Consider the following 27,948-nt stretch of genomic DNA (forward strand, 5'->3'; position numbering starts at 1 on the left):
AGATTTATTACAGAAAATAAAGGCAAGGAAAACACTAAATACAATTGAAAATACTATTAACTATGAGGCAAAGTCTAAAGGTTGTACCCTTTTGGGGTGGCTTTATCCATGTCCAGGCAGTCTGGCACTTGGGGGGGGGTGTGCTCCCTAAAGGGTAGTTTCAGGGTCTTGCAGCCCTATACCTGCCCTCCAACAATGGGCTGCAGAGGGCGGCCCACACTGGAGAGTCTTCTGAGATGCTCCTTGGGTTTGCTGCATTGCAGGAAGCTGCTCGGAAGTAGGGGTACTTCTGTGTTGCAAGGGGACACGTTGCTCTTGGAGAAGTTGTAGAGTGCCAATGTCTACTTCTGCATGGTGGCTTTGAGGGTTTAACTGTGGCTTTCATCAGCATACTGTATCCCAAAATTCCTCTTTCCATCTCAGCTCTGCTGAGACAGAAAGCTGCAAAAGAATTTGGAGGAAAGGTCAGGCCTATCTGCGCTGGGCTTGGACTGGGCAACAAAAATTAGCCAGGCCTATACCACACTGGTTGCATTTACACATCACTGTATGGTGACCTTGTTATGGGCTTAGCCTTTGAAGTAGTAAAGCATGGTGCAATATGGGTGGGTAGTGCATGTGGTGCACAAGCAAATTTCACTGCTGCGTCGCCATACTATACTCGGGGAACACACCACTATGGCATCACAGGCACCCGTGATCCCTACATGGCTGTAGCTTGCCATATGGCAAGGTAGTGTGTCATTATGTCACCACAGATCAACACATAGATGTGCCCACTGAGGCCTGAATCAACAACAAAATGTGCCAGGTCTCATCCTGGCCCAAATCTGCCAGCCAAACATACAGGGGAAAGAAGAAGGAGGGAATAGGGGTCTCAAACTCTGAGACTGACTTTCTCTCCCTCTACTTTAGGCTTTCCCTTCACAAAGCTTTAACTTACCTCTCCAGTGAAGAGGTGGGGGGACCTCTCCCCACCACCCATGGGAAGCACTTCCTTTGTCTTCCAGTTCAGCTTTGCAGCTCTTAGCAGTCCCAGGAGAAAGAGAGAGAGACTTAGATTACTTGTTCTTATATACCGGAAGTGATGTCACCTAAGCCTTGTTCAATCAGGGAGTACCATGCTCCAGCCTCTCTCTTACTCAATCTGCCTAAAGGACCCTTTGCTTCCCCTGGCCAATCAGACCAGAGGATTTTACATATCTCACCCACATCCAAAGCCCCAGCTTTTCACTGCTGAGCACATAGCCAGAACAACAGGAGCCATTTTGCTCACATGGCCAGACCATATATTTTCTCCTTAAAGCAAAAAGCCAGAGGAAAAAAGGGAAAGAAGAAAAAAACAAGTAAATACAGAAAAAAACCCACACAATGTACAACAACCAAAGGCACACACCTTGCCATACGCAGCACAAGTATGTGTGGCTGTTACTTTTATAATAATTTAAATAATTTATTTAAAATATGCTTGAAGAAAGCTTATGCATTGTTCAATTGGATTTTTAATTTGCAAAAGATGTACAATGTTAATGTACTAGGAAGAAAGTAGAAAAAAGAATTATGGACCTAGGAACTGGTTGAAAAAAGATTTGGAGAATTGAGGGCAAATGTATTCCATGACAAAAGAAGTTATTATTAAACCCAAATTGATGTTATTTCTGAATGTTTTGGTTACTGGTTTTCTAGATTCCAAAAGTTTCCTTTAGAGATGGCTATTTTCAGATACGTTGAGTGTTCTGACACATTCATCGTGGTATTTTCCGTTATTTATATCTGCACAAGGATATTTTTGTATGTCCTTTCCTTCCAAATGAGAAGAATTTAAAATATTTTCTTAGCAGCAATTTATGTTCCTCTCCTGCTTTCTTTGGATAATTATAAAGTAGGACAACACTGTATTGGCATATGACCAAGCTTCTTTCAAACAGTAATATAGGGACATCACAAAGTTTGAGTTTAGTATTAAAGGGGAAGTAGGAAGAAAAGAGGAGGCAAAAAAAAGCAAGGAGGCAAAGATAGCCATAGCTTGGAATGGACTGAGACCAAGGTCCAAAGTAACTTGAGATTTTAAACTGGAACAATTCAGGAAGAAACCCAATTCTCATCCCCGACATGATCAATTCTTCACAGAGAAGTAGTGGCATGGTAGAGTAGAAATGCTGTTGAAAGCAGAAGGATGGCTTATACTGGAATCATCATGAAATCATCATGAAATTGGAGTACAGGCTGTCCTCAGTCTTATGACATAATTGGTTCCCGAAAATTGCATCTTAAATTGAAACATTATAACTCGGAACCAATTTTCTTATAAGAAACAATGTTATAAATGGGGGATTGGTTCCTGAACCAAGGCCGGATACCCTATTTTCACCAAAAATAACCCAGACCTTCTTCACGGTCAGGGTTGCCAATATCTGGAATGGGCTTCCAAGGGAGGTGGTGCTTTCCCCTACCTTGGGGGTCTTTAAGAAGCTAGACATACACCTGGCTGGGGTCATCTGTTCCTAGTGCTCTTTCCTGCCCAGGGTAGGGGGTTGGACTCAGTGATCTGCTAAGGTCCCTTCAGACCCAAACATCTATGAATCTACACAGGTGCAAAAAAGGGCAAATATGTTTTATGAAAAGCTTCTGAAGGAAAATAATACTTTTCATCTCAATGGGAAAAAAAATCTGATTTTGTTTGTTTGTTTTTCATGCAACTTTTTTCTATGGGAAGAGGAGAAAGTCTGGTGAGCAAAACTGGTGATTTCTTTCCTTACCCACCAGAGAAAATATTTTGAAAATTCAGGAGTCAGTGGGGTTAACAGTATAATTAGGTCCTGGTTTAAATTTTTAAATTGCGGGCCCAGCTCACTATTGTGGGCCAGTCATGGCATAGGCCATCATTTTTGCATCCAGATTGTGGCAGCCACTCCCATGCTCCCTGATTGGCTATGGGGCAGGTTTGGTGCCTGATTTAATGGCAGCAGCAGGGACCTTGCTCCTCAGGCCTCTCTGATTGCTGCTGAAAAGACCAGCAGCAAAAGCCTAGCATCTCAGGGGAGTGGGGAAGAGGTCACAAAAGGGAGAGGGGAAGGAGATTGGGGACGGGTAGGGAAGGGCCTGTTTGCTCCTCCAGGTGGGAAAACTGGGTGTGGGGGTTGGGGTGCGTTGAGGCTGTCTTGGCAGATGGCCCTGTGCAATTCTACCATTCCCACAATTAGGTCACTATCCAATACATAGCTGAAACATATTGAAATCTTGGTTGGCATAAGTCAGTGATGCTTAACCAGCATGCCACAGCATTCTGGGATGCCTTGAGATTCTTTCAAAAGAACCATTGGGGTGCAACACAATGATAGTGCCGTTAGATATAAAAACGTGATAGACAAATTAACCTTAGAAGTTTCAAGTAGGAATCTAGGTATTTGGTTGTAGCTGTGTTGGTCTAAGGACATAGGCGGGCAAGGTTCTTTGAAAAGATGCAATATTTTTTTTTGACCAACTGAGTAGTTGGGAAAAAGTTCTTAGCAAGCTTTTGGGTGCAGTCACCCTTCACCAGGCATAGGGAGTCTGTGCGGGTCTGAGACTCCAAGGAAAGAATCTAGAGTGTTAAAACATTCTGCCCATTTGTGGTCTTTCTGAGTTCTTTGCAGCAGAAGAATTGCTCTATTATTTTTCCATCAGCACACAATAACTGCTGCAGCCAAATGTTTTATAACCAAAATACCAATCTGTTGCCAACTCTAGACTATAGAGCCCTTTATGTAGGTGCTAATGTATACAGAAGATGTGTAAGAAAATGTGTAGATAGGCAAATATATTGTATGCTAAAAACTGAGGCTCTAATATGACTTTTAATAAAACCAAGTGAAGTTTATAAAGAAGTCAATATACTTTACTCTGAGTTTATAAGCCCAGTTATATAATGAACTAGAAGTCTGATTTCCTTCCTGTCTTGGCCAGCAATGAAAATTGCTGCTAGCATAGCTATGTTGATAAGAAGTATAAACGTATCAGTGATATACCAGTAAAGGCCCTAAGGTAGACAAAGTTATACAAGCAACAGTACTTGGGATACTATAGTGTCCCGTGTACCATGGGGCACACACCAGTTAAGTCTTGTCAGCATAAGTGGTACTGGCAGAACTTTCATACTGCTATAAAGGCCTTTTCACCAGCAGGTACTGGTGGTCTAGCTCTTCTAGTATAGCTCCATTGGTAAAACATTTCAAATATAGTAAAGTAATTACCGAAGCTGGCTCTTTGTGGCTCAGTTGATTCTCTTTTTTTCCGCCCCCCTCTCTCCTCTTAGTCAGGGCCAGACACAGGTATGAGTGATCCAGGTGGCTGCCCAGGGCTCAGATAGAAAGGGGGTCCACAAATGGTAATTTAAAAATTATTATTATCATTATTTCTGGTGAAGGGGGGGGGGCAGATACTAAAAGTTCACCCAGAGCTGCCAGGAGTCTAGGTACGGTGCTGATCTCAGTCTCTACCTTGTAAAACCTGTGGAGCAGTCAGAGTAGCAGAGGCAGTAGCTTGCTTGCTTGTAGCTAGCATGTTGCAAACAATTATTTATAGAGTGACATCACCGGAGAAAGACCTGAGGAGGGAGGAGGAATTGCTAGCGTTAAAATGAGAAGGGGCATATATAATTGGATTTCTCTCATCTTATTCCAGCAATTTTTTCATTTGCTTCAGGTGCATGTTTCATTGTGGCCCATCAGGGCACATCTGAATCATCAGGAACATATTTTTCCCTGGGGAAAAATAGCAGTGGCACATAGTTGTGCCACTGCTAGTTGTCCCTGGGAATGCCCCTGTAACATGGTAGGATAGGGGAGGCTGTGGTCAGCACTTGGGTTTACCCCAGTAGCCTTACCTGGGGTCTTGGGGGAATCCTGGAGCAGCAGAAGTGGCAATGTGGGTGTACAGAGCCTGGCCAGCTGGTGGATCATAGTTTCATAGTTGGTAGGGTCAGAAGGGACCTGAGCTGATCATCAAGTCTGACCCCCTGCCATGGCAGGAAAGAATGCTGGGGTCAAACGACCCTGGCTAGGTGATCCAGCCTCCTTTTGAAGTTCCCCAGCATAGGAGCCAACAACAGTTCCCTTGGAATTTGGTTCCAGATCCTAGCCGCCCTGACTGTGAAGTAGTGATTCCTGATACCTAGCCTGAATCTACTCTCAGTCAACTTACGGCCGTTATTCCTTGTTCCTCCCAGTAGTGCTTGGGGGAACAGGGACTCTCCCATTGCCTGCTGGTCCACCTTGGACAGTTTATAGATGGCCACCAGATCCCCTCTCAGCCTTCTCTTGTGGAGGCTGAACAGGTTCAGGTCTCATAGCCTCCCATAGCCTGTCCTGCTGCCCCCTGATCATGCAAGTGGCCTTCCTCTGAACCCTCTTGACGCTGTCCACATCCCTCCTAAAGTGCGATGCCCAGAACTGGACACACTACTCTAACTACGGCCTGACCAGTGGCACATAGTGGGGGAGGATCACCTCCTTGGACCTGCTTGTGACCTGCTTGTGATGCATCTGTGGATGCATGACATGGTATGGTTAGCCTTCCAGACTAAAAGAATCCCTGCATTTTTAGGTTTTTATTTATTTTTTATTTTTACAAGTAGAATGGATTGTTCTGATTCTGTAAAAGTTGCTGAAGCAAATGGGAACACAATATTAGATGAATGAAGTAAGGGTGAATATTTTTTAGAATGCAAGCATTAGTTTTCATAGATGTGTTGATGAAGGAAAGCATCTAACCGTGTTTCAAAGTACATTCTTATTTAGAGCAGACTTGTACAATTACATAACTCTCACTGAACGTCCCCCTGAAATTTTCCAAATGTATAATATTTGTATATAATGACCACAGTGCAATTGGGTTTGATGTACATGTAGGAAGGAAGAGAAGAAGAAAGTCTATCACAGTAGCCTTTGATTTTAAAAGGGGAGACTACAACAAAATGAGAAAGCTAGTTAGACAGATGTTAATATGGACCCCTAAAGAGGTGAAGAATTTGCAAGCAGGATGAGACCTGCTTAAGAACACCATACTGGAGGCATGGTGCAAATGCATACCATAAAGAAAAAAAAAGAAAAGAAAAGGAACAAAGAAAGTGAGCAGACCAAAAGAAAGTCAACATGGTTTAATGGCAGAGTTACAGAGACAATAAACAGAAATAAAGCTTCTTTCAAAAGGTGGAAGTCAAATCCTAACAAGGAAATGAGGCATTGCCTAATGAAGAATAAAAAAAAAAAAAAAAAAAGAGTATAAAATATTCATGTGGTTGCAGTAGTAGATCCAAAATGCTGCAAAGTCCCTTGTATATATGGCATCAGGTTCAGTGCTCATGTGTCTGCAGGTTGTGACCAGAACTTTTGGTCACAAAAGTAGGGTGTGATTGTACCCTGAATTCACTCTAGCATGGTCAGGACAGTTTATCCAATAAAAAATATCACACACGAAAATCCTTGCCTTTTGCATATTTCCTGGACCATCATGGTTACAACATTATTCTAGTACTAGTCAAAACTGGATTAGGTTTTCACAAAACATGTGTCTTCCTTTGAAGCACCATTTTGGGTCAAAAGCTGACTTGACATAAAAGTTTTGGAAGAGGAACTCTGATCTTATCTCTTCACAATGTAAACTCCCAGTCTATATACATATGTGTTTCCAACATTAAAAATGCATGTATACATACATACACTAAAGTGCAAATATATATGATATTATGATGACCTAAACACTGTAATTGATGTCACTCATGGTACTGCAACTTATTCTTGGCTTTATAATGATAGCTTCATATGTGAAAATGTGTATTGTTGCAAGAAGACTAACTAGACAGATAAACAGCATAAACTGGGAGCCTGGGCTAAAATCTATTTCACTTTACACACCTACATGGCATATGTACTGATTTTTTTTGTAACTGCTTAGGATATTGCCGGAATAGCAGAAAAGGCAGTTGTGACCAGAATGTGCATATTAACCTGTATATAGTTTAAGGAACATGGAAACAATGTAAAGGTGGTAACGTGGCGTTGTATATTAATGACGCGATAGATGGTAAACAAAGAATTAAGCGTGACATCGGTAAGGAACTATTTGGGGAAAAATTGCACAACAGGCGTAGTAGAATTATCTGCCATAGACTCCCAGAATTACAGCTGAATATTGAAAGAGGGTTATGCTGGCAGGCTTTGGATGGTCAGACCCACTTTGGGAATGTAACAAGGATATAGTGAATATCCTGGGAGGCCTGGCAGGAGGCAAAAAGCACAAACAGACGTTTCGTTTGTGCCTGGAGGAAAAAATCTTTTTCCTGGCAAAAAGAAAGAAGAGTGTTTCAAGGGCTTTCTTGTGGAAGTGAAATGGCTCTGCCTACAAGAAATTAAATTTGTTGCCTAAGAGAAACATCTTCCTGCTCCTGTATAGTTTAAATACGTGAGCTTCTTCCGGGACAGAGACACACCCAGTATTCTACAACTGGGAGAGCACTGGCTCCCTAATGCTCTGTCAAAGGGTGTGCTGTCAGAAAGCCCTGTAGGGACCCTGCCCCCTGGCCTGCAAATCAGCTAATTAGTAAGAGGAGCATACTCCCAGAGCCCTTGAAGGGGTCCAGCTCTGGGAGAATGCCCCGCAACACGTAAATATCTCAGCAATCAGCTCACTGAGGGATGAGCAGGAGACCCTTCTCCTGCGACAGAGGCTTTCTACCATGGGAGAAGAGCCCCACCCTGGCGCACTCCTCCTGTTCCACTGGGAGGCACACAGGTGGAGGACAATTCTCCCCTGGCTGCAAACTTGCCTGAGCCTGCGCAGCTTTGCAGCCATGTCTCAGATGTCTCTCTGGGCTGGGGGCCCACGCCAACGTCACTTCTCTCCCGAGTAACTAAGATCCTTTTCCTGAAGCTAGCCCTTTCCCTGCTGGATTCTCCTGGCTGTAACTCCTGCAGTTCTCATTTGCAGGAAGCGTACTCTGTGGAAAAGGGGCTCTTCTTTTCTTTGTGGTCCAAGCAGGACTGCCCTGCTTTGCTTGGAAGCAGAGTTTATGTCAGGGGTGGGCAAAACACGGCCTAGGAGCTGGAAGCGGCCTACCAGGCCATTCTGTCTGGCCTGCAGGGCCCCTAAAAATTTTAGAAAATTAATATTTATCTGTCCTGGGCTGCCTGTAATGCGGCCTTCAATGGCTTGCCAAAACTCAGTAAGCGGCCCTCTGCCCAAAATAACTGCCCGCCCTTGGTTTATGTAGTCCTGTCCCTGCCCTTCCAAACAACAAAAGTCTGGACCTTAAAAGAATCTCTCTCTTTTTCCCTGTTTTCCTGCCTCTTAATAGTGACAGGACTAAGGGTTCCCTATTACGGTACCTGGACAGTCCTACCTTCTGTCACGGGGACTGACCAGGCAACTTACAATAAATAAAAGCTATTTGGTTTCTAGTTGGTTCTTACTCACTGGCAAAATTGCAGCAGTGGGCCTGAGAAAAGTTTCCCCTGAAGCTGCAACCTTACATGGGATTTTTTAGACAGAGATACAAATACTTGTATGTCCTGGATGCTGGACATACAGCCAAAAGATTTCATTGTCAGCTCATCACTGAAAGCAACAAGAGGTGATGCTAATTTTCAGCTTCTTTGGTAAGTAATTAGGCACGTAAACAACCAGAAAATTTGGAAGCAGGGATTCTATTCCTGGTCACGCAGCCTGCACACACAGCTGGATCCATGTGTAGGTGCAGCAGCTGGGGGCATTTTTGAGTCCCCAAAGAAGGTAGGAATTACCCTCCTTTCCCTTCCATGCTTATAGGCACATCCAAAACCCAGGTTCTCCATCTCTGTGTCTCCCACGGTGAGTGTTTTAGTCACTCAATTATTGGAGGTGAAGGACAGGAAGACCCTCTTCTTTCATTCTGTTGCCAGTGAATGTGTAGAAAACTGTGTATGTGTACAGGCTACAAGGCCAGGAATATACCTCCTACCTGTGAGTAGGTATACTTTTGGCACCTAGACAATGAAAATGTCATGTGGAAGATTAAAACCGGACCCTTGGATGACCAAGAGAGGAGCAGAGTGTCACCCTAACAGGAAAAAAAGACTTAGATTTACCTCAAATCGATGTTGGGAAAATAACCTTGGAGCCTGTGACTCAAACAAAGAGAAAAGCTTCTCTGGAAGGGTGGCAGACCTCATTAGAATAACCACATGAGAAGAAGATATTAGGAATAAGCCTGCAGGAAGCAGAATTTTGTAAAGCTTATAAGGGGGAGAAAAGGAGCAGCAATTGGATGCTGAGTGAAATGGGAAATTATTAGTGAAACTATAGATGATGGAGATCAGGGCCAGAAGTATAAGATGGGTAAGGTACTTGCTAAAGGGAGGACACCAAAGGTTATCTGTGGCTATGGGTTAAAGTTTGGTGTTGAAATTTATGGCTGTCATTAATTTTAGAAGCACAGTCAATAAAGAAGTTGATTGGGATATCATATAGAAAAAACTAAATGATCTTGATGACTGGAGGAATTGAAACTTTAATAACACAGCACAATGTTTAATGCATAGGAAATAATAGCAAGACTTTGTCCTGTAAGCCTTTTTATCTGGAAGTAAGATGAGGAGGAAGACCTATGTCTACCTGTCAATTGCTAGGAGTTGAGTCTATGATGCTGAGGAAAAATTGGAAAAAAAAAATGGAAATGTTATCCTAAAATGCATCAGGCAAAATATTTTCAGAAGATACACAGCATATCAGACCAATTCTAGTAATGACTCCTTTATTGGTACCCAAAACACTGAATCTGCCTATTGCATTGTGAGATCTCTCAGAGTAATGCCACCCCTAGCCAGGGACAATCAGTTCCTATTACCCAGCATATGAGCCACCATTTACCCATAAACAAACCTAGTGTTCTCCCTTGAGCCCCTACCAAAAAACCCCCTTACCTCAGCTTCAGTCACTGTCCTAGTGCTTGGATGCAAAAGCTGCACCAGTTCCACTCCTTTTCTGCCTGGACTCCCTTCACTGAGCATGCTGGGGGCTCTGCCTGGCAAGAAACACCTGGGAACCTTGGAGTGGTCAGATCCCAACTCCCTCTCTATCCCTCTTTTGTTTAAGCCCACTTTCTAAACCTCAGACTTGATTCAATCCCTCTCTCTCCTACTCTGTCTTACTCCAGGCACAACTTTCTGAACCTGACTTTTGCTGTTCAAACTTGAGCTAGACTTCCCCAAGTACCTAATTAAAACTGGGTAATATTGTAACTGTTTTGTTTGTTTTTCCTTGTATGGCTATTACTATTAGTATCATCAGAAGTTTCATATACCTGGCAATTAAATAATTTTTATAGTCAAGCTGGTTGCTATGCTCTCTCTCTGAACCTCATTTACTCTTCCTTCTCCTCTACCTCCACACCTGCTCTGTAGCAGCACTTTTACTTAAGCCAAAGATCCCTGTAAAGCTCAAAGATCTTGTAGGGTTTGCTTATCAAGTGAGTTACTACTAATACGCTTATGACAAGAGATTGGGATGTGCTGAGTTTTGAGGTGCATGAAGGTGTCAGCTAAAAGTGCTGACTGGACCCAGCCTGCTCAGACGCACCCTGTTAGTGTGTGTCTAACTGCATTTATTACTGTCCTGCTGAAATAAGGGGTGTGCTGAGCTGGGTCCCATGAGGGTGTCAGCTTGGAAGTGCTGAGTAACCCTGCCCATTCAAAGCTACCCTATTAACCTTCGGGCATGTGTCTGACTGTTTTATTGTGTGCGTGCTCCTGCTGTGCTGAGCTGTAGTATATGAGGGGGTCAGCCTGTAAATGGTGACTGACCCAGCCGGCTCAGACATACTCTATTCCTGTGCTGAGGTTGGGGTGCATGAGGGTATCAGCCAGGAAATGCTGAGTAACCTGGCCTGACTCAGATGTGCTCTGTTAACCTGTATGTGTTTGATTGATTCGGTAGCTGGAGGAACCCAGCCCCATTGAAACTAAACTCTTCAAGGTAGTTTCACTGGGGGGGTGAGGACTTGCAGAAGGGAGAGATACAGCTCCGTATAGAAACAGAAGTAACACATGCAGTATATTGATAGAATTACAGCAACCCCCGAAACGTAACTCTAATAAATGGGTGTACCCCAAAGGGACGGGCAAATCTGGTAACAGTTCTGATTCCGCGTATTATTCCGGACACCTCTTTTTGGTGCCCGGAAAGGAGTACATGCAAACAGGAACATATACAAAGCTGAGTTGCTCATAGGAATGGAGAAATTATTTTACCTAAATGGTCTGAGAAAGCTTGGATTGTTTAACCTAGAGGAAAAAAAGGTGAAAAGGGATGCTGCTGTTCCTCATAAATTTTAAAGGACACTGGTAAGAAGTTCCAGTCAGTCCATTTATGTTATGACAATCTTAGGACCTGATATTTACTCCATCACATAGGTAAAGTTACATAATTAAAATTGGTATACAACACAGTCCACCGCCAAGTGTTATTACTAAAAAAAGATAATGATTGCACAATTGACACAAATGTAAGCTGTTGTTTTGCAGCACATACTATGTAATATTAATAATATATGCCCAGTGTTAGCAAATAATGCTTATGACCATCACCATAGGAACATTTTTATTTTTAGGAAGATCACTACATTAGCTTCGGATTCACTATTTGTACTTTTCAAGAGGAGGGAATTTGCTTTGTCATTTCCTCTGCCACAAAAACTCTGGGGAGAAAAACTGTATAAATTGTAAGGCTCCTCAAGTGTTCTGTTCACATCTCTGGACACGTAGTCTTGTGAACTGGAGTTTCTCTGGAGGAGCACAAGGAAATTCACAAGTAGGAATGAATTTTACTATGAAATTTAGACCAAATAATTATTTCCCCCCTCCCAAGTGTTTCAGTTCTTCGTTTAAATAACCAGGGGAAAAATGCCTAAGTGGAAATCTTACCTATGAGAATTGTTTTTACATTCTCAATTCATTTCCAATGTTGTATTCAAAATGGTCCTGGGAAATTATCCTATTAACATAAAACATTTTTTTTTCAGGAGGAGTGAGGAGCAATGTATCTCTCATAGGCAGAAGCCTCCCTTCAATAGCTCAAAATCAACACCTTGAAGGAAATAATGGGTACAGCTTTTCCAGAAAGGGAAGATTTGCATTATTGCTTTGAGGACATTAATGGGTCTTGCACTAAAATAGTCTGGCCTTCTGCTTTCCGAGGAACTTTATATTTTGTTCTTGGCTTTCTGACGATTGTTACCATAGGAGGAAACTTAATGGTAATTATTTCTATTACTTATTTTAAACAGCTTCACTCTCCTACAAACTTCTTGATTGCTTCTTTAGCAGGGGCTGATTTTGGTTTGGGTCTGACTGTGCTGCCCTTCAGCGCTATAAGATTAGTTGAAAGCTGCTGGTACTTTGGAGAAACATTTTGTAGATTCAACAGTTGTTTGGATGTATTATTTTGTTATGCATCAATATTTAACTTGTTTTTCATTTCTATTGATCGGTTCATTGCTGTTAATGACCCTCTGATTTACCCCCTCAAGTTCACAGTGCCTGTTTCTAGAGTGTGTATAACTGCTTCGTGGGGACTCTCTTTTGTGTACAGTTTTGCAGTATTCTACACTGGAGCTAATCAAGAAGGGATACAGGATTTAGAGAATATTCTCTCTTGTGTAGGGAGGTGCCAGGTTACTTTCAATAAAACCTGGGTCATTATAACTGGCCTCCTTTATTTCATACCTTTCTTTACAATGATAGCACTTTACAGCAAGATTTTCAGTGTGGCTAAACAGCAAGCTCGAATGATAGAGGGGATGAGCAATAAATCACAGACCTCTGATAATTACAGCAACAGAGTTAGCAAAAGAGAGAGAAAAGCTGCAACAACATTGGGAGTGGCTGTGTTTGCTTTCTTGGTGTTTTGGTTTCCTTATAATACCATGGTAATAATTGATGCTTTCCGTAACTCTATATCGCCTCCTCTTGTTGTGGACATTATGTGTTGGTTTGCTTATTCAAACTCTGCTATTAACCCTTTGATTTATTCTTTCTTTTACCCTTGGTTTCGGAAAGCAATGAAAGTGATTGTAAGTTGCAAAATGATGAAAGATGATTGTTCAACAATGAACTTATTTTCAGAATGAAAACTAATGTTATACTAACATGCTGTAATGAGAGTTCACTTAGGGGCCCTGTACATATTCTTGCTTCTTACTTGTTTAGAACTTCGCAATGTCTACTTAGATCTTAATTGATATAATATTATCTGTAACTGTGATTGTGGATCATTTTAAAGATGTTCAATGACAAATATGAAACTTTAAAAATTTAAAGTAGTATTTTATTAAAAATAAAACTGTGTTTCATTGTAGTTTACCTCATTTTTTATTATACTAGTTTGTGAATGCAGAAGTAATACTTTGCACAAAACTAAATATCCATCTTCTAACACACATTCTTTTTATAACCAGAGTTAAGGATTTAATATCTGTATTACCTGGTTAGTTTCTGAAACTTCATCGCTTGGCTGTAATTTGAAAATCAAGGAGTAGTGATCTTATATTGTTCTTGTTAAAGTGAGTTGGAGCCATTTCACTTTTTGGTAGAGAACTGAACCTCTAATTGCCTGCTATTCCTTACTAACTGAGTAGGGGACAGGGGAAGTGTGGGAAGGGGGAAATCTATATGGATAGAGAAAGAAACAAACAGGATGTTTAGGAAAAGTAAACTAGTATTAAACTGTTTTCTACATTTGTTTGCTTTTATTTGTTTTCCCACTTTTTTGTGCAAATTTAGTGTTGCTAACACTTCATACAGATTAATAAACTCTTTCAACATTTTGTTTGTTATGAAATTGGTAAAAAAAAATGTGCTATATACAGTAGCAGATCCAGGAACTGGGCAACGAGGCCCCTTTCTCCCCCAACTTTGGCTGTACCATGCCTTTTGCCTGAGATCTGAGCCCACTTCCTGTTCAGTGCTGGCTTCTGCTGGAGCTCTGCATGAGCATAAGGATCTGAGCTCACCGGCTGATCAGGATGGGATCTGGCTAGAGGCCCTGCTTTCATGTGGTACCAAAGTCTGGGGATAAATGCTGCTGCTTTTTGCCTCCCGCCCCACACCTTCCACTCCCTTCTGAGTTCTGGCAGAGGAAAGGGGTGGATGAGTGGCAACATCAGCATTCACCCCCTGTGCAGGAAGTGGACCTGTTCCTCCCAAACTTCAACCTCTGAGAATCTGGGGCATACCACATGGCCAGAGATACCTTTTCTTACGCCAGGGCCAAGGGTTTTGCCATGCCCCTTCTACAGATAGCTCATTTTATTAGAACATTAGTATAATGTAACCTAAGCTGGATCTCAATAACAAGAGCCAGGTTCATATTTAGGGGATAAACACACATTTTCTATACTTTTTCAAGTCCCTGTGCCACCCCCCCCCGCAAACATGGGAAAATACATCTTATCTTGATGTTCCAAATTGAATACACTTCCCATTTGCAAGCAACAGTAAACTGTAACAGGGTTTATTAAAGGGAGAGAAGAAGGGACAAACAAGCTGCCTTATGGAAAGCCTTTACACTGAGTAGCTCAACCCACACAGTGAACTCACAGTTTATCAGTCAGAGTTCTTTCCCATTTCCATGCAGGCTGAACTTGGTAGCTAGTGTAACTGCTAGCCCTGACTTTTCTCCTGCCTTCTCAGGATGGTACAATTATCTCTAGTTCTGCCACAGTGGACTTTTTAGGACATTTGAGAAGCAAGTCCAGAAGAGGTCTGACCCCAGCCCAGCCATAACGGTAGGTACTAGGAAGGGAAGGGTCCACATACCACTCAAATGGTCCAATAAATCCTTTCTTCTCATATGTTTCCTGAACTACCACAGCTACTGCAGTCCACCCCTACTACAAACAACATTGTTTGAGAAGATCAAAGATTCATATAAGCCTGATGATCCTTTGGACTAGCATGGTTAAAGTATACCAGAAGTACACCAATATATACAGACAACACTATGTTCAAAAGTGATGTGCAAGGATCCTGGGTTTTTCTGATAAGAATCACAAATTCTCTGATTAAAAATGGGAAATTCTCTTATAAAAGCCCTCAAATCGATGATTAAACTGAAACACTACTATATATATACACACATAGGTATCAATTGAACACAATGTTTTATTGATATATTTACAATTTTAAAGCAATTTGAAGCCTACTAGTGCCCCAGTCACTATAATCAAATAAATTCTAAATACCTATACATTTTGGTATGTGATTTTGGGTTTTTTATCATGGAAAATCAGAGCTGCCCCTAGCCCCTTAGCTCACAGAATGCAGGTCCAAGTCCTTCATTCCCAAGCCACAGCCCCCAGCCCTGCTTGTGCCCCTGACTCCCTGCACAACTCCCCCGGCCCTGGGTAAAAGGGGTAATCCATGGGTTTTTTCATCATTCTGTGGGAAACAGAAAACCCAGATGCCTGCTGATGTGGCTAGCATTACCACTGCTGTGGTAAAGCAAACCGAACTCTGGCTTGCGTCCATAGATGCTTCTCAAGTAAAACTCAGGATGTCATCCTCCCACTGTACTCAGCCTTGGTGAGGCTGCAGCTGGAGTACTGCATTCAATTCTGGGCTCCACAATTCAGGAAGGATGTGGAGAAGCTTGAGAGAGTCCAGAGGAGAGCCATGCACATCATCAGAGGGCAGGAGAATAGGCCTTATGAAAAGAGGCTGAGAGGCATGGGGCTCTTCATCCTGGAAAAGTGCAGGCTCAGGGGTGACCTGGAGGCAGCCTATAAGTACATCAGGGGTGTGCATCAGGACCTGGGGGAACATCTGTTCACCAGAGCACCCTGAGGGATGACAAGGACGGTCACAAATTCCTCTAAGACTGTTTTAGGCTGGACGTAAGGAAAAACTTCTTTACTGTCCAAGCCCCTAAGGCCTGGAATAAGTTCCTTCCAGAGGTGATGCAAGCATCCACTCTGAACTCCTTTAAGAAGCATTTGGATGCTTATCATGCTGGGATCCTTTGACCCCAGCTGACTTTCTGCTCTTGGGGCAGGGGGCTGGACTCGATGATCTCCCGAGGTCCCTTTCAGCCCTAATGTTTATGAAATCTATGAAACAGCCTCAGGGACACCAGGCCAGAAGCCTCTGCTAGCCAGAGGCTTCTGGTTGGGGGCTAGGGGTGAGGCAGGGCTGGGCCGGGCTGGTCTTGCTGCTGTGGCTGCTGGATCCTGCCACCCCTATGTCCTGCTCCCTGGCTCCTCCTGGGTTCTACTGCCACTAGTGCCTTGTCATCTTTGACAGGCAGCCAGGGGCAGATAATAATTTTCTAAATTTTTTTAGGGGTTCCCCAGACTGGATACAATGGTCTAGTAGGTGATATTCAGCCTGTGGACTGTGTTTTGCCTGCCCCTGCTGTAGATCTTAGGGGCTAAAAAAATTCCTGAGAAGGATATTAGTAGGAAACAAAGATATTCAAAGGAAAAGGGAATTGATTAGCAAAGAAAATTAGGTCTGGAATTATAGTTTGAATTGCAAAAAGTCCAGCTAAGATCAACCCTTCAAAATGATGGAATCAAATATAAAATTATTCTTTTGTGCATCCTGACTGCCAGCCACACATATGTGCATTTTATTCAATGACTCCATATAATAATATAGAGGCACTAATTCATCCATCACATGTGTCATAAAAGCAAAGTATGAGCAATTAATCTTTTGTCAGAGAGATGATTTTTAAGCTTGGATCAAAGAGAAGTTTTTGGAATGAGATTACTACTCTTACATAGACCTCCAAGTCTAGTGAGAGGAAGGATTTCAGAGGCTACCTATTGGCTAGCTATAGCCTCCCCCTGCTCAGCACGTTGACTGTTGTGAATCCAATAATTTAGTGCCTACCTCTCCCCATGAACTGCATAAGGAATGTTAGATGTCTAACCTGGTTCTCAGAGGCAGGGGTGTAAAACACAGGCATGGCAATACCTTGCAGTACTGCTACAGGAACTGCTAAGCTGTCTTACTTTAATGTTGAGAGGACAGCACTAGATAGCTGCAAACAGTTGTAGGCAGCTGATTTAGAGCCAGCTATGAAGACTTGGCAGCCTAAGGGAGCCAAGAATAGAAACTACAAAGCTGAAGGTGGGGAGCTTGTATAAGCTGTAGGCATCAGCAAAACTGAGAGGATTGCAGCACAGCTGTAGGGTGCTGATGAGCTAATGAGAAATTTGAGGGAGTCAGACCAAGTGATGGAAAGGGGGTGGAGCTCCAAGTTGCATAAGCATTGTATAAATTGATAGCATTTTGCTCCAGATGCTCCATGGGAGAAGAGCCCCATGGAGGGGTAGACTAGATCGCCGTATAGGAACTCAAACAGGATATGAGGCTGTGTATGTCTGGGATAGCTTTCCACTAGGGACAAGAGGTTTTGCTTGAGTTGTGTGAGTCCCCAGGGGTGGGAGCTTAGTCTTCTTCTTTATAGGCCCTTTTTCTAGTGGTCCCATTTTCTATGTTGCCCTTCAGGCATGGGAGTGGCTAGAAGGGGAGAGTGAAGACCACTGAAGTGAGGAGTGCTGTGCTGGCCACAGCCATTATGGAGCAGTAGTCTTGAGAAGCCATTATAAAGCACCTTGTGAGGGCACTGTTGATTATTGGTATTGTGGGATGAGGAAGGCTAGTGGAAAGAGGTAGAGATAACAAGGGATCTGGAAGGCTGAGGAGGGCTGACAAACAAAAGTCCAGTTAGGCCTAATAAAGTCTTGGATTACAGGGAGTAAAGAAAACCTAGGAGGCTAGGAAGCAGTTACTAGCAAGATTCATTAAAATTTGTGTACATTGGGCCTGATGTGATTTAGGTCCTCAGTCACTGGAATAGCATCTTCATGACTGGCAGAGAGAAGCACCTAAGATGCTATTCCAGTGACTGAGGGCAGCTTCCCAAATTATAATAATGCTTCCCATTAAAGGTCTGGCAGGAAGGGGAAAAATGGGGGGAACTAGCAGATAAGCCAGAGGGTACAACCCTAATCTGATTGCTAGGGGGCATCAGACATGGAGTCAAATCCCTAAACCTGTTATTATACCCATATCAGAGTCCTTCTGTGGATCTGGCTTTTATGGTCTAGTAAAAAGTTGCTGTACAAGTATCCTGCAGCACACAAAAAATGCAATGCAACTATCCAGCAGTACACAAAAGCTTCCTCACCAATACCCAACCTCTTGATGCCACATCCAAGGAGACACTACAGATGTGGAATGAGAGGCTGAAGAAAATACCTGACAGCAGAAAATGCACATTCCAGCAGTGGTGCTTACCACTAGGGGCTGAGAAACCATGGCAAAGGTGGTGATGTCTCAACCGCCTATGTACTGGAGGTGGCAATGTCTCAACCGCCTATGTACATGCCAAGGAACTAATGAAGAAGTGCAGCTGTACCATTGGTTCAAACACCTGTAACTGTGGCCCAGTGCCTCAGACTATGCAACATCTGCTGTATTGCTCACTGCTTGAAGGCACATGTACAATGAAAGGTCTTGCAAAGTATAATTAAAGAGCATAAGCATGTATAACAAAATGGTCAAATGTGGTAGAAACATAAGAAGAAAAAGGTCTAGTGAAAAAGACTATTTACTGTTGTTACCTGGGGACTCTGCACTTGGTAGCAAGATATCTCATTCAATTTCAGCATGACAATGACCCACAAAACTGATACAGGCATGAAAAAGTTGAATCTTAAAAAAAAAAAAAAAAGTAGAAGTACAATCTTAACGTGTAGAAGGAAAGGTATTTCCAGAAGAAATGGAGACATATTAATACTCTTACCAAGGCACTAACAAGACTTTGCCTGAAATTCTGTGACCACTTCCAGCTGTCAATGTTCATGAAATATATATTAAAAGTAAAAATGATGTAGAGTACAGTATGGTGGCCAAAGTAGTGACGAGTCAATCTTATTAGGAGAGACTGAAATGGTTTTGTTTATTCAGCCTAGAAAAATCAAGGCTGAGGAAGGCAGATGGAGGACATGATTGCTCCACATGTATCACACAGGAATTTGTCTAATTTCTGCCTCTCACCTTTGAAGCTAGGGGATAGGGACAGAAATTACACATAAACCAGTATAAATGAGCAGAAACCAGTTCAAATCTGTAATACAGCAGAAGTTCAGTGTATGTAAATGGCTTTCAAAATGGCTGAAACTGGTTTACGATAAAACTGGATGGATGTAGTATTAGGTGTCACTGATTTAGGTTAAATTGGTTTATTAAATGTCTGTCTCAGATGCCCTCCAGATTCAAGTTAACTCACAGACTTCCAGTATCCCAATATGCTTTGCATCTTACCCACAAGCCCCTGCTTGTGGACTAACCTCAGCCTAAGCTGTGTGCTTCAGCTGAGCAGGGAGGCGTGTTCTAGCACTGTCCCTGGCTGCCATCTTGGGTTGCTGCAGGCATTTGGCTGCATTTCCCGAATCAAAAGTGAATGTCTGTTCACTTGCTTATCTGTTCACTCTGTGCAGCTTAGACTAACTTGCATAGAGTGAATCTATTCAGTCTCAGACTGTTTGACTCTCTGTACTTAGCCAACATGGCTAAAACTGGTTAAAAAGAGCAGGGAGGATGGCCTCTAATTTTATTACCAAAAACACCATAAGTGGGACCTTAATAGTAAAGTTTGCTTTTCAGCATGTATGATGTAAAAATGATCTTCACTCTGTATTTTGTGTTAGTCATAACATTCACTGTGGGGGCTTGTTTATTTGGGAAAATAGTTATACCTGCTTCAGATTCACTGTTTCTATTTCAGGAGAAGTGAAAACTTGTCTGTAATTACCTGTTTCAAAAGCACCCAGGGGAGAAAAAGTCACATAAATTGCAAGCCTCCCTCACAGTTATGTTCACATTTCTGTTCACATTGATGTGTGTACTGGAGCTTCTCAAAAGGGAATGCGTAGAAAAGTCATAACAAGTAGGGAACAATTCCAATGCAGAATCAAGATATCCTAAGTATAGTAATTTATTTTGCCAGTTATTAAATGGAGCTCATACATTTAAATTTTTTGTTTTCTGATTTCATTTTAATTGCTGTAACTCAATATGTGCTTGGAAGGTTATTCTATTAACATGCATAGTTACATTTTTCAGGAAGCGTTGGAAGTAGAAGCTCACACTCACTTTCCGAGAAAGAAGTCTTCATTCAAGAACTCAAAATTAAGAGCTTGAGGGAAATAATGGACTCAACTTGTACTGAAAAGGAAGATTTACAGTACTGCTTTGAGCACATTAATGGATCTTGTTATAAAACACTCCGGTCTTTTCCATTCCAAGTAACATTGTACTTTGTCTTTGGATTTCTGGCAATTCTTACCATAGGAGGAAACCTAATGGTAATTATTTCAATTGCTTATTTCAAACAGCTTCACTCTCCTACAAATTTTTTAATTGCCTCCTTGGCTTGTGCTGACTTTGGCTTGGGTTTGACAGTTCTGCCTTTCAGCACTATAAGATCTGTTGAAACCTGCTGGTACTTTGGGGAAATTTTTTGCAGATTCCACAGCTGTTTAGATACATTTTTTTGTTATGCATCAATATTTCACTTATGTGTCATCTCCATCGATCGGTATGTTGCTGTTACTGATCCTTTAATTTATCCCTTAAAGTTCACCATGCCTGTTTCAAGAATGTTTGCAGCTGCTGCCTGGACATTTTCAATAGTGTACAGTTTCTCTGTAGTCTTTACTGGAGCTAATGATGAAGGACTACAAGAATTAGTGACAGCGCTCACCTGTGTAGGAAGCTGTCAGCTTGTATTCAATAAGACATGGGTGTTCATTTCATCTCTTCTTTATTTTATACCTTTCTTTACAATGATAGTACTTAACAGCAAGATCTTCAGTGTAGCTAAAAGACAAGCTAGATTGATAGAGAGTGCGAGCAACAAAACACAGTCCTCAGATAATTACAGTAATAGAGTGGGGAAAAGAGAGAGAAAAGCTGCTAAAACTCTGGGCATAGCTGTGATTGCTTTCCTCATATTCTGGTCACCATATTTTATAACAGTCATAATTGATGCCTTCTTTGATTTTCTAATTCCACCTCTTGCCTTTGATATTATGGTTTGGGTTGCTTATTCTAACTCTGCCATTAACCCTTTGATTTACTCTTTTTTTTATCCTTGGTTTCGCAATGCAATGAAAGTGATTGTGAGTTGTAAAATCTTGAAACTTGACTGTTCAACCATGAACTTATTTTCAGAATGATGAGAACTCAGTATTGTATTTAAATAATCCAATAGGCATCTCAGAGGGTTACCAATGTGTTTAAGAAGGTTTTTTAGGTTGCTGTATTGCTGCCTTTGACAATGAACATTATTGGCTGTTTACGAAAATTGCATTTTGCTCTGATTGTAAAGTCCATGTATTTTTAATATTTCAGTTAATATAAATATTTAATGGAAATAATCAATAATGTGTAATTAAAATGAACAATCTATAGTACTGATGATTGTTTTTGTACTATTGTATTAGTTCTTTTACTTAAGTTTACTGTGCACAAACCTGCACCATCACTTTTTAATGGCCTTCTTTCTGAGGGTTAATGGTTCAGTAACTTTCTTATCTAGATGAATTTTAATTTTTAATCAATTTTACTCTAACTTGAAAAATCCATCAGCTTATTTTGAAGGAAGAAAGAGCTAAGAAAAGATCTTTTTTCTTTTTTTTAAACTAAAAAAATTCTGAGGAAAAAACAAATTTTGGAGCCCAGTGGAAGTACTGCCCAGGTTCTGTGTTCTTTTAAGCAGCAAAAAATAAATAAACGGTGGTTATAAAACTACTCTTTGCAACGTGATTAACCCACAAGGAATTTCTGTCATGCATTTCCCAATAAAAAAGCCATATATGGTCAGACCAATGCTGTCCAACAAAAAGCAGTATGCTTGCTGAAATAGTTAAGGTTAATATATATTTTTCAGTTTTAAATTAATCTCTTAATAAATACTCTTATTTTGGGTTTTGATTACACTTTTTATCTAATAAAAGAATGAGTGCAAAGGGAAAATTGGTCATATGGTGTTTTTCTATGATCAAATCAAATCAAAATATTTTGCAAAGTTTTGAATTGAGTTTTATTTTTTTTTATGAACATATGGCTGAAATATCAAACTGTATAACCACAAAATCTAAGGGCATTTTTACATGTGCTCTGGAACTCAACACCAGGCACTTTAATTAGCAAGTCACACTAATTAAAAGTGCCCATGTGTCATGTGTATCAGCATCCCTGCACTGAAAAATGGCAGAGGGGTGCTTTGAACTAAAATTCATCGATTGTTTTTTCGTTCAAAGTGCCCCACTACCATTTTTTCAGCATGGGGATGCTGCTACGCACGATGCAGAAAGGCTGCCAGAGCACATCAATTTCTGTGCTCCAGTAGAGTTGATTAATCGAGTCTTCTCTGATGTGCTGGATTTCCAGCACATCGAAGCAGCTCCCCACACATCTACAGGAGCTTCAAGTGTCCACTCCCCTGAAATGGCCACTCTACAACCAAGAATGGCACACACACAACACAGGCTAATCATGAAGTTTCCAAAAGTAAAATAAACAGTCTATAGTCTTCCAGCCACAATCAAAATATCCCATCCCCTCACGGCAGGGGCTGTGGAAGAAATCTATTGATGTAGTCATCATATGGGGCAGGAAAAAAAGAAGTATTTGTATTTGTATGGATTGCATACAAATACAGGAGTCAGGGCAGAAGGCAAGACCCCAGCTGACTTTGATTCCCTGGGTAGAACGGCCTGAGTGCCCCAGCTGGTCCCCATGAAAGTGTTTGGGTATGGTTGTTTTATGTAAGCAGCATCTCTGTAGGCTCCCAACAAGACAGATCTTTGTTGTAGCTTCAGTGTGCCTGATGCCGTGCTTCTGGCTCCTAGCTCTGGTTCCAGCCATCTTTCCAGCTTCCAGCCCTGCCTGCCCCCCCACCCCCGGCCCATTCACTGCTCCTGGTTTCCCCAGTCCTCCTCTCTTGCCTAGCTTCTCGACCTCACCTGAACCTTTGCTCAGTTCCTGGTGGAGTCCTTCTGCCAAGCACTTGATGGCAGTAACCAGGTACAGGTTCAATTTTTAGGGTTCAACTTTCAAATTTAGCTGGAGCCCTCACCTGAAATTTGGGAAACCAGATTTTAACCAGATGTTCGAATGTTCAAATTTCCTCACTTGCAATCAAATGTTAAACTAAAACAGGGGTTTATTACAAGGGAAAAGGAGAGTAAGCTTTCATGTTAAGGAAAACTTAACTATTAACTCTGAACTGTAGCTTAAACCAGATCAAAATCACATTCACCAGCAAACCAGCCCAGGAAACTATCACTCAGCCCAGTCAGTTGGGAAGGGAGTATCACCCAAGGCTGCCATCCAGGAACCATACCAGCTACCAGCCAAAACATCAAGGGCTGACTAGTGCCACCACAGAGGCCCTGTTGCTCTCCACTTCTGGGGATGCTCCTCTGTTTGGGGGATTCTACTGCCTACACCATCCAAAGTAGCAAGTGCTGGGTAGGGAGGCCCACACTGGACTTGCTGCCTCTCTGTGGCTGGGGTGCACTGTTAGGGTGTGATTCTAGGAAGCGCTGTTCTGCTTGCCGCTGTTGGGAGTCTCCACTGCTCCTCTTCCAGTTGCCTATCCCAGCTCTTTTAGAACCTGTCCTATATCAGTAGTCTTTACCGGTGTAGAACACAACCATAATCAAACACACACTGAACATAACCAGGGTCATGCTAGCCTCCAGCTTTTGCCTGTATTCCTGCCTAGCCCCTGGTGTATAAATTCCCAGATTATAACCTGCACCTCTTGGACTCCCTGCCTAGCCCCCAGTTTCTGAACTCTTGGTTCAAGACCACTGGCTCTAAACTTCTGACTCTGAGCTGTTACCCCTCATATCCAGGTCATGCCTTTGATAGCTTGAGAGCCCCTAAAGGACAGCATCCCCTGCAGAGCAGTTCCCAATCCCCATAATAGCCCCCTGGTATCAACTGGATTTTCCCTAGGGCCATGACTTGCAACAGGGTGCCTTGAGATCCTTCTAAAGATGCCAGTGAGTGCAAAAATACCCATGGCAATTCTCTCAAATGGAGTTCAATCAGTGGGAGGGGTACTAACAGAGCTCTGGGAGACTTTCCCTGGGCTACTAAGTAACAGAAAGGACAAACAATTGCCTGACACTTCCCTGTGCAGCCCTGGGCAGTCAAACCTCTATGCTCTATGGGTGCAGACAGAAGTGACAAGTTTTGCCTGATCTGACCACAGAAAGCAGTCTATAGCTGTGGCCAAACACAAGTTCATAGCTGCAGACAGCACCAAAAATCATTAGCAATGCATAAGGGGTGCACAAAGGTGCATATGCACCCCCTGAGATTGGCACCCTCTGTGAAAAGCACTGCCGATACTGCTGGCAACACCTGTGGGTGGTTGCCGCTCACTACCCCTGCTTTGCTGCTGGCACTGCCGGTGGCATCTGTGGGCAATCCCTGATCACTGCTGTCCACTGCCACCACCATGGCCAGCAGTGTCTGTGGATGGTCACCGACTGCTGGTCAGAGCTCACCACCCTCCCCACCAGCTGACAACACTACCATGGTTGCCTGCAGGAGCTCCCCACTCACCGCTGCCTCCACCACCGCCACCACTGTGAGTGGTCGCTGTGCCCCCTCCCCCCCCCCCCCCAGCCTACAGGAGCACTCAGCATTCATGTAAAAAATGGCTGATTGGGTAAAAATGTGACCCTTCATTGCATGAGGTATCATATAAAGATATTTCAAAATGTAGCATCTACTGTAATTTGCAAAGCTCCCAGACTTTCACTGTTTTCAGAATGGAAGCAGGGAAAGGGAGCAGAGGGAGTTTAGTCTGGGGGGTTTTCAGTCCCCCTGGAGGGTGGGGCAGGTGTATTGGAAACCTCCTGAGGTGGGGAGGCTCTCATTGACCCACTCCACCTTTCAGCACCAGCTTGGTAGCCCCAAGAATGAGCTCCCTCCACTGCCTTTCCTCCCTCCCATTCTGAAAACACTGAGCACTGGCACAGAGCCGTGGCCATTGCTATGGGAAGCACGCTGCAGGCTCCCAGCCCGCAGCTAGATTGCCCTCCCCCCCTGGAGTCAACAGTGAACTTCTGTTTGGTCCGGGGTAATGCTGTAACTCAGAATGGTTTGCAGAAATTGATCTTAGTTATATCGGGTAGCTGCACTTCCATCTGCACCCTATTTCTTCCCTGTCCACTTTTCCCCTGTCAATTCTGTGAAGAAATTTGTAACAGGTGAGGTGCCTGGGGTTGCCATCACCCCACTTTTAGACCATCCCTATTCTGTCAGGCTCTCACTCCAGCCTCCCAGGGTCTCACCCCATTTCCTCTCATCTGCCGTGCCTTGTTAAAAGCACTTACATTTAGATGGGGCACTCTGCCCTCCAGTCAATACCTGGCTACCCCAGGCCATCGCACACTTGTAAGGGTCTTGGCCTTTCCAGGCTTCACACCTTTCCTCTAGCTGACCTGTTGCTGCCTAAGCTTATTGTGTCAGGCCAGGCTTCTGGGTCCCAACCCTGTTGATCCAGACCTTGGTCTCATAGGTATCTCTGCTGAGTCAGTCTTCTGGGGAGTCCACCCCGGCCTTTTGCTTAGGGCTCCAAGCCCCAGAGTTTGCCCTTCATGGTCTCTGACCTTGTATTGCTTCTCATAGGCATGTTTCTCGACTCAGTCTCTTGGGGTCTCCACCTCTTGCCTCTTGCTTGGTATCCCTGACCCCTGGGTTCACCCCTCGCAGTTAAGGTCCCTGACCCTTCCCTTGCATCTCACAGGCACTTCTTTCTCTAATGGGCTTTGGGCCCCTAGCTCTGGTTCTCATCCCTCTACCAGAATGCTGGGCTTCCTGGACCCTGTCTTTGCCCTGCAAGGGCTCCAGTGCCTCGAGCCTGGTCAGTGCCTTGAGCCTAACCCCTAGCAGGACTTGAGGCAGTCACATGCCCCTCAAGCACTAAGAAGACCTCCAGAAAACCACCCCTCATAGTCCTACCCAAACTACCCAAACTACTTTTCTGCCTAGGCCCAATGCTCTGCAGGGTGCCAGCCCTAGTCTCACCCTCTCAGGCACTGGTTTCTACCCCCTTGGACTTTGGGATCCTGGCCCTGGTTCTGCCTCCCTTGGGCTATGGGCTATGGCCTTCTTGGCCTCAGGTCAGCTATTGCCTCTCTCAGGCTCATGTAAAGCCTGTTAGAATCCTTCCTCCTGGGTTTGTTCCACATCAAACTGGCAAAGGTTGATGATTTCCTCAACATCCAGAGGTTCTTCCAGAGCTTGTGTGTGGGGATCCTCAGCCTCCAGTCCAACTAACCCCTTGGCTGGTCCCATCTGCATTCCCATTTCTTGACCCACAGATGAGCCTTACCCCAACTAGTCTGCAGTATCTCTTGGAAACAGGGTAAGTTGCACTCCAGTATTACCATGCATGACAGTGCTGGAAACAGGCAGGCTGGCATCATATAGGTCTTCCCCAGTATGTAAATTATGACTTACCCTCACTCATAGTAGCAGGTCTGGCCATGTAGGCAAATGAGGGGTCATTGATCTACTATTTTTCTTTCTCTCTAGGATATCACCTCACTCACTATAGTTTGGGTGCAGGCTGATTCCATGACAGTGTTTGTTTTTCTCCCAGCTATCTGAAGGTCTGTTACAGGGTGGGGGGTGCCTGGGGTCAGTCCCTTTTATGTTTCTTTCCATAGCTACAGTCCATCTGCTTCTCTTCTGGAGCCTCCTCAACCCCAGGCCCTCTAAGTCTCTTGCCTTCCGGTACTGATTGTGTTTTTTTCCTAGTTTGGGGCAGACTCTTGAAGTGCCCTGACCTCCTGCACCTGTAATAACAGTCCAACATGTCCCCCTTTTATCCTCTATTTGGAGCCCTTCTCCTGTCCCCTGGGTCGTTATTCCCTTACCTCCTTTGTTTCTGGTTCCTTTTGCCTTCTGGTTTAGCTCTTCCATTAAAAAAAAGCCCAGCCAACAAGGCTAGGTTATTCCAACATCCTGCATCCTAGGTCTCTGGCTGTAAGTCCCACAGAAACTGCTTTCATATGATCTGGTTCAGCAAAGCCAGTTTTGTCCTTCTCCCTAAGACCAAACATTTGTGTGCCATGTCCTGTAGAGACTGTGCCCAGGTAATTGGTATGTCATTCAGCTCATTATGGTTTGTACCTTGCTGATTCTGTATATAACTCTTGCCAGGTGAATTCTTTTGTTGTATTTATACCATAGGGCCTAAGCCCTGAAGTCACTGGAAAATTTCCCACTAACTTGAATAAGCTTTAGAACAGATTCATACTGATTGTCTAATTATTAGCTGCAAACCACTACAAACAACTAAATAAATCATTAACAGCTTTCAACAATTTTTGAACTACTAAGTTATCCAAGTTTCACCCTACGATGCAGATTAGGTATCTTTACTTTCTCTGCTGTTGCTGAAATTCACACTGTAAATCACATGATTATGGAGAGGATTTCACCATCTAGACCAAGCTGCCATTCAGGCAGGTATTTAAGGGTATGTTTAAATCTATAAGATTTCTTATAAAAGCCTGAAATTTGTCATGTGTTTCAGTACCTTGCTAAAAGAGGATCTACGTTTTTCCTTAAGAATATGGCTATTGATTTTACTTACAAAGAAAGATAAAGCACACTAAGTTATTTATATAAAAGTAAGGCACACTAAGTTATTTTTTCTTTAAAATATATCACAGATTTTAGAACATGGGCTAAATAGAAAAATTTTTATTACATTGATGATGTAAAAAAAGGATCAGTTTACCTTTTATTTATATTGTACAGTATTTTCTTCATTAATGGAAATGGGGAGAAAGAGGAAAGCAACCCATCTATTTCAGAAACATACTGATTA

The 27,948-nt window shown here is 42.9% G+C and overlaps 2 protein-coding genes and 1 long non-coding RNA gene across 3 annotated transcripts; 2 read left to right on the top strand and 1 right to left on the bottom strand.

The window, feature by feature from the left end:
* Positions 1-73: 73 nt before the first annotated feature.
* On the bottom strand, positions 74-27,098 carry LOC149873133 (uncharacterized). Its single transcript, XR_016439842.1, has 3 exons — positions 26,990-27,098; positions 944-1,025; positions 74-441 (listed from the first exon to the last, which is right to left on the bottom strand). It is a non-coding gene; the product is annotated as an uncharacterized LOC149873133 (long non-coding RNA).
* On the top strand, positions 12,043-13,171 carry LOC149873134 (trace amine-associated receptor 9-like). The gene has a single exon (XM_090031450.1). It carries the CDS (start codon positions 12,110-12,112, stop codon positions 13,136-13,138), a length of 1,029 nt encoding a protein of 342 aa, XP_089887576.1. The 5' UTR covers positions 12,043-12,109; the 3' UTR covers positions 13,139-13,171.
* LOC149873135 (trace amine-associated receptor 9-like) lies at positions 20,216-21,350 on the top strand. The gene has a single exon (XM_090031451.1). It carries the CDS (start codon positions 20,231-20,233, stop codon positions 21,257-21,259), a length of 1,029 nt encoding a protein of 342 aa, XP_089887577.1. The 5' UTR covers positions 20,216-20,230; the 3' UTR covers positions 21,260-21,350.
* Positions 27,099-27,948: the final 850 nt, after the last annotated feature.

This window comes from Crocodylus siamensis, chromosome 1 (genome assembly GCF_052110815.1).
Source record: "Crocodylus siamensis isolate JL-2025a chromosome 1, ASM5211081v1, whole genome shotgun sequence".
Lineage (NCBI taxonomy): Eukaryota > Metazoa > Chordata > Crocodylia > Crocodylidae > Crocodylus > Crocodylus siamensis.

Excerpts from the sequence above, each read along its gene's own strand:
- LOC149873134 (XM_090031450.1), top strand. The coding sequence starts at position 12,110 with ATGGGTACAGCTTTTCCAGAAAGGGAAGATTTGCATTATTGCTTTGAG.
- LOC149873135 (XM_090031451.1), top strand. The coding sequence starts at position 20,231 with ATGGACTCAACTTGTACTGAAAAGGAAGATTTACAGTACTGCTTTGAG.